The sequence below is a fragment of the Pygocentrus nattereri genome, chromosome 30 (genome assembly GCF_015220715.1).
Source record: "Pygocentrus nattereri isolate fPygNat1 chromosome 30, fPygNat1.pri, whole genome shotgun sequence".
NCBI lineage: Eukaryota > Metazoa > Chordata > Actinopteri > Characiformes > Serrasalmidae > Pygocentrus > Pygocentrus nattereri.
The window spans coordinates 12,954,996-12,975,468 of NC_051240.1; the positions used below are offsets into that span (position 1 = coordinate 12,954,996).

Here is a 20,473-nt window from a genome sequence, read left to right on the forward strand (position 1 = left end):
TTACCAGCCAGTTATGATCAATGAGCCAACTATCAAAATGAGTCAGTTATAATCATTTGTGCTAATTTCTTTTCTTTTTTCACAGTTGAATGCATCGTGTGTTGTAGCTTACCTTTTACAGTGTTGTCTGGCTAGCTTTTCAATCATTAAACTCATGTGTAACTTGTAGAGAGTGCACCCTAAAGGAATATCTTCTACAGCCCATCTATGTGAAATTGCTTTCTTAATGTTGTGCTCTAAAAAAAAATGATAATTTACTCATAAAATACTAAAATGTGTTGCATTTAAAAACAATTGTTGTATTGATGTAATATTTTATTTATGTGGAAATGATGGACAGGTTTAGTTATGTACAGAGAAAAGGTCTGCACATTAGTTTGTGTGTCATTCTTATATACCAGAGTGCCACCCCAACAAAACCACTGGCTCTTTTCTGGTCACCCCATTCCAGATGTTCTAGCTATGCCATGGGTGGTCACATCAGATGCTAATGTGGGAATTCTGTTTCACAAGCCACCTTATTTCTTACAGGGTACTGTAAAATCTTTTCAGTAAAAAAATTTTGCATTTATATTCTGTTCAGTGTCATTTCTGAATATGTGCAGGGTGTTCTAAGATAAAATATTAACCAGAGAAAATTTGATTTATCACTATTTTACCACGGTCAACATTATGTACATTACAACTATATATTGTGAGCCCTGGTTCCTATCACCACCTCTGTGAAGAAATCAGTCTGCAGGCTTCACAAAAAATGCGGCATTTCACATGAAACCACTCTGAATTACTTTGGTTACATATCAACAATTACAACTTTCTGTAATTCTGAAAAATCACCATGTAACTAATGAGAATCAGGTGTGTTTGCTGTGGGAAAAGACTGGATTCTGGCCTTTTAGGGTCAGAACTGACGATAAGTCTTACTTTACCTGTATTTCTTTTTCTCTTATTTGCTTGTACACTCCCAGTTTGACTCTTCAGGGAGAGGATCTAAGAGATTTCATTCATTCACTTAACCAATCGAGTCCTTCTGTACATACAAGGATAAGAATAACGTTGACTTGACTTGTGAATCAGTGCATCATTAAACTGCACGTTTGGTTCATTGAAAGAATCGGTTCGGTGTTTTGAATCGAACTTCATCGCTCTCAGACCGCGTAACTTTCCAACGTCCAGTCATGGCTTGACTGACACTCCGCGTAGCCTATCAGACGAGCGTGTAACGGTTAATCCCGCCCACTCGCTGCAAGTATTGGTCGGCGTCTTCAGAACGCGATGACGAATGCATGAGTTACGTCTCATTGGTCGAGTTACAGTGAAGAAGAGTTGTGCGGTCGCCCCGTTTGACCAGAAAGCCTCGTAAACAAGGTCAAACCGCCACCACAGAGCACGATATATTTCATTTGAGTACAGGTACACGGAGTTTTTCTGATCAGTATGAGTGTTAGAATGGGTTTTAAGTAATTCACCCCATATGTGAACATCTCAATCCTTCATTGAACAGTTACTCAGTAAATCACAAACCACTGCTGGGCCTAAACAGTGAAAAATCAAGGCTAATAAAGCGCAACCCTGGAGTTAAGCTCATCCTGCACCACAGCTTCTGTTCAAGAGACAGAGAACAGTTCACGTTATCATTTATTTAGAAAACCTTTTTAACATATTTGCACACACAGAAAAAATGTAATAAAGAAATTTACATTAAAAATAAAAACAAAGATAAAGTAAAAAAAAGGCAAAACAAGTAATTTGGCATCTTCTCTGGCTCCAGGCCCACAGAGAATTTTAAGTACCACCACAAGTGCCTCTGAAAAGTCTTCCACATGCTCTAATACAACCCCTTTTTTGATCATACATCACTCTTTCCTGTGTAACAAGTGCGTTTATGTAACATTTCACACAGATCTGAGCAGAATCGAAATTCTTTCAAATGAAATTCCTGAAGACACCTCACAGGCAAATCACAGAGTTATTCAAATGTACCAAGTATAGAGAACAAAAAAGACGGTACCCCATAACTGGTGACACAGGTTTCTGCTCCTACTACGGTTGATAGCAGACAGGTTTGCATATTATCACAGAGTAGGTCTTTTATCTCACGCTTTCTTCCTCCCTTTCTCTCATTCTTTTAAGAAATGAACCTTCACGTAAAAGGGGAATTCCTCAGAACATCTGCATAAGTAAATGGTTAAGATGTGAACAAAGTAACTCAGAGTAGTTTTATGCAACATTCTACAGAAACTCTGACAGTCGTAATTGTTCACCATGGCAGTGATCGAAGATGTACAAAGTAATGCCTTTTAAACGTACCTCACAGAAAGCTTTAACATGAAATGGTTTTTCAACTTTGTGGTGGAGAGGTACATGCAAGGCACTGAAAAGCAGAATTGGCACAAAATCTAATTTTTAAACTTTGTCTTAAAATGTATCACCATAACTCACTAGTCATTTTCGAGTGAGCACATAATATTGCTGCATTTCCATTTTTTAGACATAGCGACACCTACATCACCACCATTGTAAAGAAATCAGACTGGGCAAGTTTCTCTACAGTGCATTGTTTCACATCAAACCAGTCTGAATTTGTTTACATCTCAACTACTGAAGAGGAAAAAAAGTGGAACTCCCCTTTAATAGCCTGTAAACAAATGCAAAGTCTTGTAAGCCGAATTCAAGCCAATGCATATATCATGACCTTTTTTTTGACCTGAAGTGTAGCAACTAAGGCAACAAGGGTGTGATAGTTGAAAAACCACATAAAATTGCATAAAAAGCAGAAAATTGTGCACCTTTAAACAATACAAAACTCATAATACTGCACTTCACAAACAGTAAACAAAAACATCATAAAATAAACACATCAAAACAACTTTTAGGCACTCTGTGGTCATATCTTCATTTCTTCTTCACAACCAGACATCTCATTTTACACCTATACATAAAGAAGCTAGTAAGGCACATCCTTCATTGATAATGACGTTTTCCACAAAATAATAGGTCAAAAATATACGGCAGCAACATTTTAGGACTGCGTTTTACAGTCCAGTCCAAAGTGTTTAATAAAGCTACTAAGAAAATAAAAGTACATATTAGAAAATGATGATTTGGAGCTTTGGTCTGAGCTCTTACTCTTTGGGGGTCTAAGCGAACACAGGAACCAGACTGACATTCACACAATTCTCTTTCATATACACTATAACTCTTGCACACTAGATGCAAGGCATCATGACTCTTCCCTCAGCAGCCACATTACAAATAAAAACCTCTGATGGGGTAAATTCCATGGGAGAGGATATACTTAAATAATGAATGAAAATAGTGACTGGATGAAGAATGATAAATGCTTTATGGGGAGAGTAATGAAGTAATAGGACTATGTACAGGTGAGAGGCTTTATAACAGTTTAAAGGAGTCCTGAACAGAAAATCCCTTTACTCTGAACACTTATAACAGCAGGCAATGGGCAGCTGCTGAGGTCCATGAATAAACCTTTACACAAAATATCACTGCTATTGGGAAACAAAACCTTGTATCTCCACTTTTGTCGTTTTTCAGTTTTTGACAAATTGGAAATGTCTGTTACCCTTTACATTGTCTGTAAATTTGATAAGGAATGGACCCAAAGTAATGGCTCAAAATGACTGGTTCAAAATGACAAAAAACATCTGGTTCCATTGACTTACATTGAAAGTAAAGTATGTTTTTTTTTCTTCTCCTGTAAACTCACCATTTTGGAGATACAAGGTTTGTTCCAACAACAGCAATACATTTTTGTAGACCACTTTCATGAATTCTTCAGACAAAAACATTTGTAAATTAAAGTTTAAATTCATACGTTCACAGATGGTTTTCCAGGAAAAAGGTGAAAGTGAATATTCATTAGCATAGTAGTGTGGACAACCCTTTTTAACAAGAAAACTTTAGGGAAAGCAAAGATGTTTTGGTAAGAAATTTTGTCATGTCTGCTTCACTCTAGGTCTTAAGTGTTAAAGCTGTAGTTGAATATTTTATAGTCATGCACCTTAACACATCGCTGCTGTCGGAGCAAAACCTTGTATCTCCAAAAAGGTAACTTCACAGGACAAGGAAAACTGATATTAATACTATTATTATTAAAACTTAATGGAACGTTTAATGGAAGTAAAATGGAGAACTATTTTTTTCCAAGTAATTGTGGACAATTTCTGTTGGTTTACTCATCATAAAATTTGGCACAGCATAAAGCGCAACTGCCTTTTTCAAGGTCAGAAAATGAAAAATGGAAATGCGAGGGTTTGGTGCAACAGCAGCGACATGCTGCTCAATGCCTTCTGCTACAAACATTTCTGTTCTTTTTCTTACTAAAGGGACATGCATGCAAATTACTGTCCTTGGTAACCCCCTGTACAATACAGATGTGGCAGACAGAGAATAGGTTTTAAACTGTAGGGAGTTCCTTTAAGGTCAGGAGTTATTATTAAAACTGTGTTTCAGTCCAGCCCCTTCAACACAGAAAGCAAAGAAGAGTGTAGGGAATAAATATTGGCACAACATAACCTGAACGTGTAAGGCACTTCATTGTTGGTTGGTCACTAGTTGGCAATGTGACCTCACTGTAAGCTTTATAGAGTATATTGTTCAAAATCAGCAAGGAAATGCCACGTATGGAGAAAACTGTTTTATGGAGGAAAAAAAAAAAAAAAAAAAAACGGAGAGGGAGATTACAGTAACCCTGAGCATCCAAATCCATTTCTCTCATCTGGGAATGGGAGGCAAAGGGGGAGCACCTCTCTCCTTTTTTCCTGAACCTGACATAAAAAAACACATTCACACAAGCATAGAGTGAGGAATCACGGATAATAAAGGCATTTAAAACAAAATTTCTAGCAGAGCATAATCCTAAAAAGTTGTTCATTTAAAGCCCAATCAGTGTGAACATTTTGTAGCTGATATAGAAACCAATATTAGCAGGCTAAAAATTCAGAAAACAAGTAATGACGATCAATATTTTAGATTTATATTTCAAACTCAAATAGTTTTAGATAAAAGTGAGATTTCGCAACTTTTTTTTAATCCTACTCATTTAAACGACAAGGTTAGCAAGGTTTCTGTTTATCTCCTCTTATTTTTCACTACTATCACGCCGATATCACCAGAAAGTCCTGAATTCGATTTTAGAGGAAAAGAAGTATGAAAAAGAAGAATCTGTTCAATTCTGTAACAAATCTATCCTGAAAAAGCAAGTTCCCACAATGCTGTTAGCTGTGTATTTCTTCAGGTGGTGTAGTTGAGTTGATTCAGTAGTTTCAGCATAATAGTCAAGTTTTAGATACCCATCTTAAGAGCAGTGCATCTCACATGGTCATATGATCATAGAAAACTAACAGTTCATCTTATGAAAATATAGCAAAGCAGAATTTTGAATTTTTGCTTTTTTGAATTTTTTTTTCTCTACCTGCTAGCTCTTCCAGGGTAGAAAGGATGAAGGCGCTACACCACTCAGATGGAGTAAATGACAGGGACTCTTCCAAAGCATTGGAAAATGTATAATATATACACACACACACACACACACACACACACACACACACTTGCTAGGAAACTAAATCCACCACATACAAGTGTTAAATAAAAATTGCCCCAGTGTGAGGAGAAAATGGCCGCTGCAGACCGAAATAAAATGACTGAGTAGCACCTGTAAAGGAGCAAATGACCTCAGAACCACATGTAAATTTAATGGCTTAAGATTTTACTTTTTACCAATTTTCATCCCTGAAATTTTTCCCCATGTTTAACTGTTTGTCTTGCATTTTAAATCCCTGTTGAAGTTTTAGCTTGTTTAGAATTTTTATATTATACATTGTACTGCACATTGTGCTGAATTTCAAATCTACATAATATGCAAGCGTTTGGTCCAACCGTAGGAATTTCAAAAGTCAAAATAAACAATAACAAGCTGCTCAGGTACCTCTGCCATCACTCCTGCCCAGTTTGCTGGGATAGGTCTTCTGAAAGGGGATGTAGGGCTCTGGAGGTGGGAAATCCGACACAGGACGGAAACTGAAGCGCATTTCCCACTCATCTGGGTCAAAACACACAAAGAGAAATACATTACCATTGGTCCACACACACACACACACACACACACACACACACACACACACACACACATCATCTAAGTAATAAGAATCATTAAAACCAAGAGGGTAAGAGTAATTTGGAAACTGCAGGGACACTTATGTTATGGGGTCTGGGGTTACCCAAAAATGAACACATCTGACACGTGCATTACATTTATGTTTTGCTTTAATAACACCACCAATTTAATAACAGGAACAATTTTTGTTATAAGGCAAATTAGGAGGCCGCCATTTAAAATTAAGCAAACTACAGTGTACGTTTAAAAAAAAAAATCTTAACTTTTGCTTCGCAAAAAAGTTAGCCTGCTCTACTGTCAATAAGCCTTATGGGGCAACAGTCTCTGTAGAGCAGGAGCTGTGGAGCTGCCACTTTGCTTCCAAGTGTGTTTTTGTTTTGATACTGCTTTAAATAAAGCCTACACATCACAAAAGGAAACACTGAGATTGGTTGGTCTGCATTTCTGTCAAATAGCTTCTTCTTGTCAGCAAAAGCCAGATTGTTTGAAGACTAGTGTAAAGATACATTAACCTACAGATGCTACAATAGAGGAAGCATTTGTGTTCCTCACACAAGGAACAACTGCATTACTACAACTGCTTTATTTCAGTATAATTGATTTTGGAACATTAATTATAGATAAAGCATTTTAACACAGAAATAAACCCTGAGTAAAAACATGATTTCACACCTGCAAACTGTCCCTGACTGTGGTAACCATTGCCCATGGGTGGAGGCGGAGGAGGTGGCCCTCCAGTGGTGGGCCTGTCTGGTGGGAGGGGCGGTCTGTTGCCACCACGAGGAGGTTCTGATGCGAGTCTGTTTGGAGGAGTTGGAGCTGCTGGTGACCTTACACTGCCTCCCCCTGGGCGTCCAATAGGTGGTGGAGGTGGAAGGGGACCTGAACACACATGAAAAAACAACACAGAATGACATAAAACATTTGCTAGCACAAAACAAACAAAAGGACTTTAATTAAATTTTTAAAAATTGCATCTCCAAAAACATAACTTTGCAGAAAAATTAAGAATATTAACATCCATTTGCTAGTTTGGACCATACATCATACAGGATCATACAGGTGTAGTAAGAGAATAGACTGTATAACTGTAAGATAGGAGAGAAGAACCTGGACTGGAGTTCTGGGCAGCTTCTACTTTAAGCTATAAGGCTGGAACTTTTTAACAGCTTTAGGACTGAGGAAGAGGGAAGCATGATGTAGAGATGGGGAAATTAATAGGACGCTTACAGGAGTGGACAGAGGTGGACCTTTTGGCACAGTCCTCCTCCCAAACTTGTTTTGTTCCATTACTTTATTCAATGTAACAATGCATTCAAAAGAATTTGACCATTTCTATTTCGACAGTGACGACTCAGCACCGATTAGGCATAACATTTTGAGCACCTCCTTGTTTCTACGCTCATTGTCAATTTTTTCAGCTCCACTTACTATATAGGTGCACTTTGTAGTTCTACAGTTACAGACTAGTCCATCTGTTTCTCTGCATACTTTGTTAGCCCCTTTTTTACCGTTTTTCAGTGGTCAGGACCCCCATGGATTCTTCCAGATCAGGTACTATTTGGGTTGTAGATCATCCTCAGCTCTGCAGTAACACTGACATGGTGGTGGTGTGTTAGTGTGTGTTGTGCTGGTCTGAGTGGATCAGACACAGCAGTGCTGCTGGCACTTTTAAACACCTCATGTCATTGCTGGACTGAGAATAGTCCACCAACCAAAAATATCAAGTCAACACCGTCCTGTGACCACTGATGAAGGACTAGAGGAAGATTAGCTCATACTGTACAGCAAGCGATGAGCTGTCATTTCTGGTTTTACATCTACAGGGTGGACCAACAACACAGGCATATCTAATAGAGTGGACAGTGAGTGGACACAGTATTTAAAAACTCCAGCAGCACTGCTGTGTCTGATCCACTCAGACCAGCACAACACACACACACCTGTGTCTGGGGGTGTGCATGAGCTTGGAGCTTAAGGCTTTTTGGCATAGCACATCTACACATTATTCACATTTTCCCGCAGAAAGCCCCCACCTGTTCGTCCAGATGCATTTCGACCCAGAGGTGGCGGCCTCTCACTTGGAGGTGGAGGAAGGGGTCCTGTCCGTCCAGAAGAAAGGGATGGGGCATGTGAAGTAAGGGACAGGTGCCTCTGAGGAAGACGTGGCGTATGTTCGTCGTTGGGTCTACCTGGTCTCCCCGGTGGCAGAGGAGGGGCAGAGTTTACCGGTGTGCGAGATGAGAAAGAAGGAGGAGGTGGCTTGCTATTGACAGAAGGTGGAGGGGGAGGGGGTGGGCCATCCCGTGGGAGGAGCAAAGATGGGCGGTTGCCAGGAGGGACAGGAGGTGGTCGATCATCTAATCGGGCAGGGGCTGGGGGAAGAGGAGGCCGTCCAGAATGAGGAACAGGGGGAGGAGCTGCAGGAGATGAAGGTGGACGTCCGCCTGGCACGGGTGGAGGCGCAGGCTGTCTTCCAGGAGGGTTTGGAGGAGGAGGGGCAGGTGAAGAGCTTGAGGGGCGGGGTCCCCCTGGTAGTGGAGGTGGTCCTCTACTTTGCATGCTGCTTTGATTTGGGCGTGGTGTGCTAGGAACGGGCGGAGGTAGCCCTCCAGGTGTTTCAGGTCGAGGAGCGGTCATTCGAGGGCGTGGAGGGTCAGAAGAGCCATTACGGGACCCAGGCAAATGAGGAGCAGAGCCACCGCCTCCCACAAAAGGCCGTGGAACGGAACTACGGGCACCTGGAGGAAGGCAGGGTGGTCTAACACCACCAGAGTCTGAAAAAGAAAGAAGGGGAAGTCAGCATAATTCACATATTACAGAGATGTCTCATTCATGCCCTGGACGATCCAACAGTTTGTTAATCTGTATGCTCAAAAACACCAGATTCAACTCACAAATTAGTTACCAGGATTAACAGTTGTGTATAAGAAAGAGAATCAACAGTGCTGAAATTTGGGCTTTCAGGACAAAACCTTTCACACTCCTGACCCAATAAAAGGTCTCATCAACTTTATTTCAGGTGGAAAGGTAAACCAAATTTCTACCCCAGAGGTATTCTACTTGAGCTTAGCCTTTGCAAAAACAAAAATCTGGATTGTTCTGAGTGATGATAATACACAATAACCATATGTAATGTTCGGATGTTCATATATTTCAATAGATTTTCTCAGTGTCATTACAAATTGTTTTTCTAATGGGAATCTCTCAGGCTGATCAATGCATTTAACATATAATGAAATATTTATTGGTTACTATAATAATAATAATAATAATAATAATAATAATAATAATAATAGTAGCTGTTCTTATTTAACCAACTACAGAGTGCACAACTATAGAATGCAGCCCCAATATGACTTATCTAAGCAGCTTATCTGGCAACTAGGGAATGGTGTTCTGCCAAATTACAAGGCAAAGAAATTCATCTTACTGGCAGTGTGGCAAGAAATGCTGCAGAAAAACATACTAAGATTAAAATGAGCAGATGAGGGAGTTTAAAGACATGTTTTTTTGTGTGTGTGTGTGTGTGTGTGTGTGTGTGTGTGTGTGTGTGTGTGTGTGAGAGAGAGAGTGAGAGAGTGAGAGAGTGATACTTACCGTCTCTGGTAGAGCGCAGCTTTGGCATCCCAACCTGAAACAGACCGCCAAGTCCTGCAGGAGCTCCACCTCCAAATCCTCCACCTCCTCCTCCTCCTCCCCCTCCCCCTCCTCCTCCTCCACCACCTTTTGGCTCTGTCAAAAGAAACACAAGCACTTAGTATTTAAAAAAAAACAAAAAAACACTCAAAATCACAACACAGAGTCGATCTATAGTGCTACTATCATGATCTGTTGCAAGGCATTACATTCCAAAATTGGAACAGGTCTACACCAGGAGCGGCCCATCTTATCCACAAAGTACTATACGGAGCTGGCATGTTTGTGCATATGTGTGGTCTCTTACTGTCGAGTACAGGTGCACTGCGGTCATTGGTTACAGCCTTCTTGAGTCGTGTTCCTTTGGTGATGTCAGATAGTAACGCATTCCTGCCATGCTGCTCATTCTTGTTCAGGACTGGCTTTTCTGTGTTCGCCTGTTTACAAAGGCACACGTAATTTAGGAAAAGAGATGCTGGCATTCATGTACACTCCATTAGAGTACACTTTATTAAAAACATTTACCTTGTACTTTCACTCACGAGACACTATATTTACCTTAAAAGTCCACTACAGGTGTGCAGTTACTGACTGTGGCCCATTTGTTCATGCATTACTTATCTGCCCCCCCTCTACCACACTCTTTGTTTGTCAGCTTCTGAACATAGGACCGCTGTTGACCAGATATTTGGGTGGAGGATCATTCTCAACACTGCAGTGGCACCAACATGGTAGTGTGTGTGATGCTGGTACAAGAGTATGCGTGTTGCTGGGCTCTGTGGTAGAAACCTGTAAAGGGCTGAAGGATGGCTAACATCCATCAGAACAGTAGCAAGGCAGACCTACAAGGACGGGGTTTCTAAGTGGCCAGTGAGGGTATTTGCGACATCATAATTCTGTAACCATGTGTGCACAGCTTGAGAGTATGTGACTGCAGATCTGCATGTGTGTATCTGTGTTACCTGAGCAAAGGTAGGGGGTGGGGGAGGAGGGGGCGGTGGGGGGACAGGCATCTTTGCACCTCAGTATCTCCTCCTCTCACAGCAACCAGAGAGAAAGGAAATCAAACATCAGCAATCTGCCCAACAGAGAAAGCAGAATCAAACATCAACCCACCTGATGGAAAGAAACTACATTAGATTCTAGAAAAAACCTTCTTCAAACATCATCTTTGTGTCACAACTGACCCACATCCTTTGTGCTCTGTTGGCTGCAACAGGATGCAATTTTCAGTGAGTTTATTTTTCAGTTTCAGATCCAAAATTTCTGTATAATTTGCTCACTTGGAGGCAAACAAATTCACACAGAATGTTTTCTGTATGCTGGATGTTTTTTGCAACATTAAATTAATTACATTATGTCCTAATTACAACATGTCCTAAGACAGCAGTTTGTATGTTATCCAAACAATCAGTGAGGCTATACTTATTATCTGATCTTTTATGTGCAATGCTGATTACGGTAGAAGGGCTCATACATCTATACAGATTTTTCTAAATGCCAGCTAGAGGAGAGAATTGCTTTTCCATCCATCTGAAACCAGGGCAACCAAACATTTAGGCTAAGCATCAATGCTATAAACAGAACACTGAATAGGCTGGTTTGCAGCAAGCTAATGGAGTAACATTAGTGATATCTACAGTAAGTACTTTCTAGGGATGCACAACGATATCTGAACCATATCAATAATGGCAAACGCAAAAATGATCGGACAGTCAAAAACGTCAGACATATGTTTCAATTTGCCAATATGTTTAATGAATATTTGAGGGCTTTATTCAGGGGGGGGCTCTTGCGGTAGTATATCTGCAATGAATATTCATTTTCACAGCATCGGTAACCTGACAGTAAATGTTACATTACTCTGTAATGCTGAACCGGATCGACGTAGTCCCTTTTCTGAACTGTTCATGTATCTACTTCGTTAGAGATGTACATCAAAAACCTTGGATATTGGTATCAGCCCACACTGGCGCATCCCCAATACTGACCAACATGCTCTCTTTCTAAACGCTGATCTTACATAGCTTCACTGGTTGCTTCAATAACAAATAAAACTGATATCTTTGGAAAATCCTGATTATTGTGTTTAAGTCCAAGACTAGTTATAATGCTAAACAAAGCCTACCATGTAGAAATGGCATATCAATATCAATGGGTATCTGCATCAGACCAATATTGTAGGATGCTGGTAAACGTACGCAATGTCTCCTAATGTGCGCAAAAAGCTGGTCATGTTACACATTAAATAGCCACTTTTAAAGAGAAGCTGAAAATAATGACATTTGCCAGAATCTTCTGATTTTCTTTCCCTTTAAACAAGACACCTGCTCAAAGGAATGCATATAAACAAACACAGTGCAAGGCCAAGCACTTATTCTTCTTCCAAGTACAACCCTTGAATGACCTGTGCATACACGCCTTTTCTTATTCTCTCTCTCTCTCTCTCTCTCTCTCCGAAGGCCTCTCATTGGTAACATCCGGAGTAGACCATAAACAGGAAGAGCTACAACAGATATACCTCTCACTTCTCCTTCTCCATCTCAAACACACATACAGGCATACACACTCAAAACCACAGTTACACAGCCACTTCATAACAAACTCGACAGCAGGGAGTGTGGAAATACTCAGCTGGGAGAGTAAATCAGTCTCAAAGACTCACTTGTTGTTTATGAGCTCCGTAAAACGTTCATGCTTTCATCCACACCAGATCATTAAAGTCCTCCAAGGCCTTCTCCCAGACAGCTACATCACTTCTCTCTCTGTTCCTGTTTTTTTTTTTTTTTTTTTTTAACCTCCTCCCCCTTTGCTCTTTCTCTCCATTTTTCTCTCTGAGCAGGCCTTTTTTTATTGCAGTTAGCGGACATCCGCTGAGTGTGCCAAAAGTTTTTCCTCACCGGAGAACAGGCGATGGGAAGTGGGCAAACTTCCTGCTGCTGTGCAGAAAAAGCTGGTCATAGTAATACACGTATATTCTCTCCATCTGAGGGCCTCGTTCATTTGCACATAAAAAAAACACAGCAATCTTAAACAGATCTGAAAGCGCTGATGAAAACAGTCAGTGTATGGCTGGCTAACATCCATAAACTATGGGCTGCTGGACCATGTACATCCTTAAAAGGACACTTCAGCATTTTTCTAGTTACAAAGAACCTCAGAGACCTCACAATCAGAACATCTGGGGACAACAATGAAAAATATTGGGTTAAATGTGGGAATGTAGACTCAACCCAATGCCTTGTGAAGGTGGAGATCAAAGTAGGAAGCAAAAGTGTGTTTGTCAGCCTGTCGCTAGCACATGGATGTAACATAAGTTAGTATGAGTGAACAGCTCCCCCAAAAACTCCAATTAAGCATGTAGATGTGCTTCACGTGCAGAGAACACATTACAGGCAGTGTAAACAAACAGTACCTCTTGCAAGGGAAACAGTTCCATTAGCTAACAAAAGTGTTGCTATTTAGTGTATTTTGTGTGTTAATGATTACTCCAGACATTAAAAGAGCACAGACTAGAAGAATTTTAGGGATGAGTTTTAGAGATTTTTACAACTGTTTGTGGTGGATTTCGCTGCAATCCTATCTAGCCTATGTTAATGAGACTGAAGATTCTCTTTGCATCAATGACTTCAAGTGTGTCTTGTAAATGGTTAAATCACCACAATAATAACAGAAGACTGCTAGTTCAAAACTCCTTTAGACTAGAAGTAACTGTGCAGCCAATGACTACTTTCAGCAAATGTTTATACAAAACACAATACTGGAGACCGCTTTCATGAATTCTTGAATTGAGCAATAAATCTGTGAAATTCATTCTGTTTCAGGGATGGGACTACTTTTCCAGAGGGAAGAACCTGTGCTATAAATGGAGTGGTATGGACAGAGTTCTCACAGGCTCACCCTGATCGTGCACGGGTACCAGACAATCTGAAGAAAAGCAAAAGTAACTTTTTTTATTTTTTAAAAATCAAGTTGCTTCAATGCTGGACAAAACCAGACAGAAACAACTTTAGTAAGACATTCTCTCTCATCTGTTTCATCCTAAAGCTTTATTGTATAACAAACTTCAATGGTTCATCCATATAATTCTGCAATTACCATCTGTGCTCATCAATGGTACGACACAAATGCAGAGCACTGGAAAACCTGAGCATTTCTTTAAACAGATGAGATAAGCTTGAGTGGTCACTCAGACAAAAGTCACTGCAGTATTGTTGAGACTAGGCAAAGAGAGGGAGAGAGAGTGCTTTAAAAGGCTTGGAGTGAAGTCTGTTTTCATTCCATAGTGTCAAGAGCACCCAGGTCCTGCAGTTTGGATATGAGCCATGTCTGCACAGAGAGACTTTCCTCACACTCGTAAGGCGCCGGCAATGTTCTACAGATTTCAGTGTCCTAATGTCAGAAGCAGGCAGTGGGACTGGCTGGACATCATGAACCTCCTAAGCTCCTTTTTTTTCAAAACCAAACAGTAGCAAAGAGATGTAACCAGGCAGCAAACACCAGCACACAAACAAGCCAACCTGAGGCTTTAGCTTTACATAAACCTGCTACTGGATGTTACTTGGATAAAATTTACTGATTAAAACAAAAAGATGGCGATACTCATTATTCTTTACTAACGTATTTTTCAATGTCGATACATAAACATTTATAAAATGTAGAAGAGGGTTACAAATGCAGTGAAATGAATAAAATGCACACATTTTAGCCCAGTAACCCAGCATCCCCTGAAAGATCTGATCTGCGGGAGTAAAATAAATATATCATCAAATTTTTACAAATATTGCTCAAGTATAAACATCCATGTGATGCTGATTTTTAAAAAATATATTTTTAAATTATCTGCTGCTACCTATATGGCCCTGACATTATCAGGCATTCTTAAAAATAATATAAAAATTATTTATGCCAGTTTTTTTTTCCATGCTTTCAAAATTTTTTATATTATCATACTGCGTTTTAGTCACTTCATGGATTATAACTACACAATATTAATAAAACTGCTGAAATTACATTCATTTGACTCAAACCCATATTGATGACCATATGTACAATCAATTTTACAAATACTAAGCTAAAAGGAAAAACACCTGACACATGTAATTGATTGAAGAGAAAAATGAAAAATCTGTATTAATTCTGATATTTTGGGTAAGAGGCAGAAGATGCTACAAATACAGTTTGCTCTACAAAACCATATAATAGAGGCCATATAAGCTTTTAAAAGAGGTCGCATTACCATTGAAAGATGCTGCATTATTGTTTTAAAGGTTACTTGACCTTGAGAAGAGGAAAAAAAAAAAGAAAAAAAAAAATCACTCCTTTTCTATGAATAAAAACAGGCCAAACCCTTAAAATTGTCTATTATTTTAAACTCATTTATTAACATTAAAGCATCTCAACTAGCATAAGACTAAAAACCCATCTTTCATTCACCCTTGCCTAACTAATTTTAGAGGTTATAGAGTAAACGGTCTTATTTCCAAGCCCTCCTCATTGGTCCGACAAAGGGGCATCCCCTACAAGACCCTGTCAGTGCCCCTCGCATGATTTTCACATGATGCACCCTCATTCTCAGTTTCACACTCTTACAGGAATCTGGAAAATATCACACATTTCCATCCCACTCTCATCATTTGCTGCAAATCGTCTCTTGCTCTGTCATTTACAAGACCGAGATGTCACATGGGAGGGGCTGACTGACCGTGAGGAGGTGTATAGGAGGTAAAGGTGGTCTTATGACAACCACCAAGCCATTGCCCTACTTACACTGGGGGCACATCAGCTGTGCTGCTTCAGGCTTTACCTCACCACAGAGACATAAACCTGGTAACAGGGGAAACAGAAGGACGACCTCAATGAACTCCATGCCGTGTGGCCCAATATTTAATCTGTAAACAAACACAAGTGGCAGATTTGCAAGACAGTGATGCAGAAAATCAGCCTCAATGGATTCCAGGAATTTGATTGGCCTAAATAACACCTCTAATCAGTCTATTATTCAAATGGTTCATATTACAGTTTAGGTTAGCAACCACAAGAGAGTACGGATGCACCGATATATGAATTGAACATGAATTTTTCATGTGCACACCTGCCAATGCAGATAAATACACATTTGCAAAATGTAAACCTTAAACACATTCACTTGGAGTAGGATTACAAAGAAAAATAACATTTATGACATTTTAGCACGGTATGGGGAACTGCCAGAATGTTTTTCTCTTACAGAGCACAATAAATACATATAACCACATTTTTAAAGCAGTTATCTGCTGATATTAGTCAACATCATTGTGCATAGTAGAGCCTTACGAATCGTCTTAAACTACAACTAGTTCTAAATAAATAAATAAATAAAATCTAATAAACAAGAGACAGGAATCATAACTAAAACATAAGGAAAGCTTATACCTCACCAATTACCTATAAAAATGTACAGACCAAATTTAGGCTTTAAGGTAGCAGCCACAAAGCTACAAGACATTGGTCCATTTTTTTACAATTAATAACATGCCTCAGTGTCAAAAAACATAAGCTAAATTATTTTAGAGTGCCGTAACAACTCGATACAGTTTGAAGAAAATGTGTGGTAATTTGAGGGAACGCAGTTTAAGCTTCCGTTACTTGTTAGCTACTTTAGCTGCTTATCTCCAGTGGAAAAATGAAAAAAATAAACAACAAACAGCAAATATCTCTTCGCTGATTGAAATCCAGGAAACCAGTCCATCCATTTCCTCGCTCACGGTGCCACTCAGCAATAGGTAATTACACGACTCGACAAGAAGGCACACAATTTCATGAAGTGAAGGTTAAAGCTTTTCTAAATATATGATCATAAAGTTAGCAGGACCACACATGGAGGGATGGTGCCTCTAAGAGTCGGCCTTTTTCTAACAGTCATCATCTTGAGAGACAGAAATTGCTGGGTTTCTGTTTAAAGGTACTACATCTGTAGCAGCTTTTGAAAACATAGCTACCGCACCGTCAGCAGAGATCAACCAGCAAATGGGAAAGAATGACTCTTTCGTTCTTTTCTTTACTGTTTTCCAGTTCCTCTCTAAAACTGGTCACACTTCCTCCAAAAGGCCCATATCACAGGGTGAGCCTGAGTAATGCAGAACTTGGTCAAGCTGTACAGTCATTTACGTTGAAGGTGTGGAAATTTTAGGCCACATACATGACATGCAGAGTAGGAGAACACTAAACGCAATGCTGACTTTAGCTTTTTATCCAATAATTTGGGTAATTTACATTGAAGAGAACATGACTTGACTTAAAATCATGACTTACATTACCCATCAACAATAGACAATCAAACAAATTGATATAAAATCCATTCCAGCCTAAGACTAATATGTTTTACATGGGTTTCACATGTCCTTTGTTCTCTTATGCAGTATTCTGTAGCACAACTTAATGTCCTTATCAGTTTCAAATCCATCATGTTTTCATTTATCAATGTTCTCTCAAAAAATGCTGTGCAAAATGATCATACAGCCTTTGGGAATCCACGTGGTGTCAACCAATCCTGACTACTAGCCCAGCTCCTGATCTATAAGGCCAGTGTTTCTCTCAACACTGATCGTTTAAAACACTAATTTTTTTTACCCTTTCAGTCAGAGAAAAGAAGCCAAACTGAGGAATCTAGAAAGTCAACTACCTCGCTAACTTTAGCTGTTAAACCTCAACTGACAAGTCATTTCTGACGCTTTTGTAATTACATTCTCTCCGTTGCATAGATGATTTGAAGACAGCAGCTGCAGTACGATATACTGGCTTTCTTGCACCAGCTAATGACAAAAATTCAAACAGCTCACTACAAATATCCACCTCAAAGCAGGTGGAGTTATTCATAAGATCCCCCATATTCAAAACCATCCGAAGGGGGATTTTTGTCTGTAAACCAGAAGACTCTCACCCTAGGGATTACAGTGGCACCACGGTGTGGAGCGAGTACGCATGCTTACAACAGATGTAGAATAATTTTGTTTTATATTTTGGCCAGAATGTCTCTTTAACAGCAATAAATTTAAAATTCAAATCAATCAGTGACCTGCATCCTCAAAAAGGGAGAGATGTCTTGTCACCCATTATCGCTGTCATAGACCTTGCTTTCTAATTCAGTATGTGGTTATATGACCTTGAGCCAGATAAAAGACAGCCTGCGTTGGGTGGTAAATCAAGAGATCACAATTGAGAAAAGAGGAAGTGTGAGTGCATGTCTGCATATTTATTATGAAGGTGTTTACTCCCTCTTGCTGCGGGCAGAACCACGAGTTCCTCACCAAAGGTCCGCATGGACATGCATTTCAATAAGATAGCAAGGACAGTAAAAAAACACGTATATACACACAACTAAAAACCCACCAACACCATCTCTTCACAGCTCGGCCCATTCTCAAAGCCACAGCGTTCAATCAGAGCAGGGCCAGTGATAACAGCAACATCATTATTACCTTCCAACCTCGAGACAGTGTTTATGTGTGTGCATCCCCGTCTGACCTGAGGGGAGATCATGTGTTTCCCCACATAGGGGTCCATTTATTGACACAAAGTCCATGCTGGCACACCAGCACACTGTACTGCTGACACCAGTGTGAGATAAGTTCAGGAAGCTGGTGCATGTGACTACCCAAGGGGGAAAATATCTTTCTAAAAGAGAAGCTTCTCTTTGTTTTAAGAGAAATAAAGCAGATTTCAGTATTTTGACTGGAAATTGTGGGGATGAGGTCTCCATCTCCACTGCTTAAAGACTTCATCTATTTATACTGAAGTGAGAAGAGTCAGACACAACGTAGCCAAGTCATAACAATATTTTGATCCAAGTGAGGTGAATGCAGAGGAAATGTCAGAGAGTCTCATCCTGATTTCAAACAGGACTTAAATATGTCTAGGAGAAGCAAGTGGGATTAAGAGGAGACCTCCTTAAGAATATTCCTCTGCGTAGACACGAGTCTTTGCTAATCAATGAAAACACTAGAGCCAGTCAAAACGAAGGACAACAATGGCCCCCATTGAGTAAAAACCGGCCTGTTGTGACCTTTCAATTAGGAAAGCATGATGTGGTGTGGCCACAAAGGCTCAACCAGCTCAGAGAGTAAACCTTTTTTGGTCACAGGAACTTACCAGGCATGGCGAAATTGCTGTAATTTCTGAGGAACACATGAGGCTGAAGTTGGTTTCCTATTCGCCAGCGTCTTGTTCGAATTTTCCAGTTCCACCTTAAACGGTGCAGCAGTAACGTTACTTTCACGTGCCTGAACCTAACGGCTGCCCCATTTAAGGTGGAACGGGAAAATTCGGACAAGAAACTTGACTTCAGTTTGGTGAGAAACACCAACCCAGTTCTAGGAGACGGTCGGTTTTAGCCTAAAAGCGTTTCCAAACTTAGCGTCAGTTCTTCACAGCGTGCAGCCGCATCTGCGGTGACTTGACTTAACCTAGTTTAACTAGGTTAACTGGCAGCTCAGTCTGGCACTTTCCTCCCCGCAAACCTCAGTTTTGTTAATAAAACGGCAAGGAAAGTCTGCAGAAACGCACTTTAATAAACCAAACCTAGTCTAGTAAATCGTAAAACGCGGGCGTTTAAAGAGCAACCCGTCCTTGTTACTCACCCCTCGGTTTCCCAACGGTTTTCTAACGTTAACTACGTGTCCAGCAAATCTCCCGAAGCCGACGTGGTACCATTCATCAGCTCCAAGTTACACGGTGGCCTCAAACTAAACTGCTTCAGGCCACTCCTTCACTCACACACATACACACAGCTTCTCTTCTCTTCTCTTCTCTTCTCTTCTCTTCTCGTCTCCGTTTCCGCCCCACAAATCCCCCTCAGAATACGCTCGAAAGTTTTTTTGTACTATTTTAAGCTCTCATGCGTTCGTATCCTGTCACACCAGAACAGAAGACACACCTTACTGCGTCTGCTGGAATCCGTTGACCGACGTTGAGCTGAAGTTTATGTTTTTTGTTTTTGTTCGCCGATAAAAACGGCTCAGCGTTCCCTTTATCCGGGGCTTTGGCTGTGGAGCAGCGTTTCCAGATGTGGAGCTGGTGAGCTGTGGCAACATCTGTCCGAGGGTGGGGAGGGGGGATGTGAGAGAGAGAGAGACTCTGTCTGACTTGTTTTCCGTAATTCACTTTAAAGGGCCATTATCGTGGACGACGTCATTCATTTTACTCACCTTTTTAAGTAACGAGTTTGATGCAGCGTGTAAACACCGTTAAAGTTTCACTTCCAGGGCCAAACAGTCCTAATATGGAAACTAAGCCGCTATTCAGTTCGTTGATTTTGTGATGTCATGAAAAATCAATTAATTTCCATATCCTTACCCCATCCACTGTGAAGCTATAAGGAGTGTTTCAGCCAGGATGGCTTACTGAACACAGGGCAGCCAATCAGAACAGGGGTCATTTACGTGAACCATGGCTTAAAGGCACAGTAATAAAATGATTCTGTTTGAAGGTAACAGAGAAGTTGGAAAATGGTGATATAAAAAAATGAATCATGATGGTTTCTGGTGTAGAAAACCACTTCAGGGGAAAAATAAAATAGAAAAGAAATGTAGGATAGGGAAGGGCGGCACAGAGGCACAATGGGTAGGACAGTCGTCTCTCAGCAAAGTGTGCTGTTTCCTCCCACTGTCCAAAGACATGCAGTCAGACATGCTAAATTGCCCCTAGATGTGTGTATGGGAA

The 20,473-nt window shown here is 40.2% G+C and overlaps 1 protein-coding gene across 3 annotated transcripts; it reads right to left on the bottom strand.

Annotated features, from left to right (window-relative positions):
• Positions 1-4,110: 4,110 nt before the first annotated feature.
• On the bottom strand, positions 4,111-19,873 carry wipf1b (WAS/WASL interacting protein family, member 1b). 3 transcript variants are annotated; one of them, XM_017703690.2, is made up of 9 exons: positions 19,393-19,641; positions 15,545-15,666; positions 10,738-10,853; positions 10,083-10,212; positions 9,737-9,871; positions 8,173-8,913; positions 6,809-7,018; positions 5,948-6,061; positions 4,111-4,787 (listed from the first exon to the last, which is right to left on the bottom strand). In XM_017703690.2, the coding sequence occupies exons 3-9, from the start codon at positions 10,786-10,788 to the stop codon at positions 4,735-4,737; spliced, it is 1,434 nt and encodes a 477-aa protein (XP_017559179.1). In that variant the 5' UTR covers positions 10,789-10,853; positions 15,545-15,666; positions 19,393-19,641; the 3' UTR covers positions 4,111-4,734. The 3 variants fall into 3 exon arrangements, with proteins under 3 accessions (XP_017559179.1, XP_017559178.1, XP_017559177.1); XM_017703689.2 differs by lacking the exons at positions 15,545-15,666; positions 19,393-19,641 and adding an exon at positions 19,689-19,873; XM_017703688.2 differs by lacking the exon at positions 15,545-15,666.
• Between the last annotated feature and the right edge of the window lie 600 nt (positions 19,874-20,473).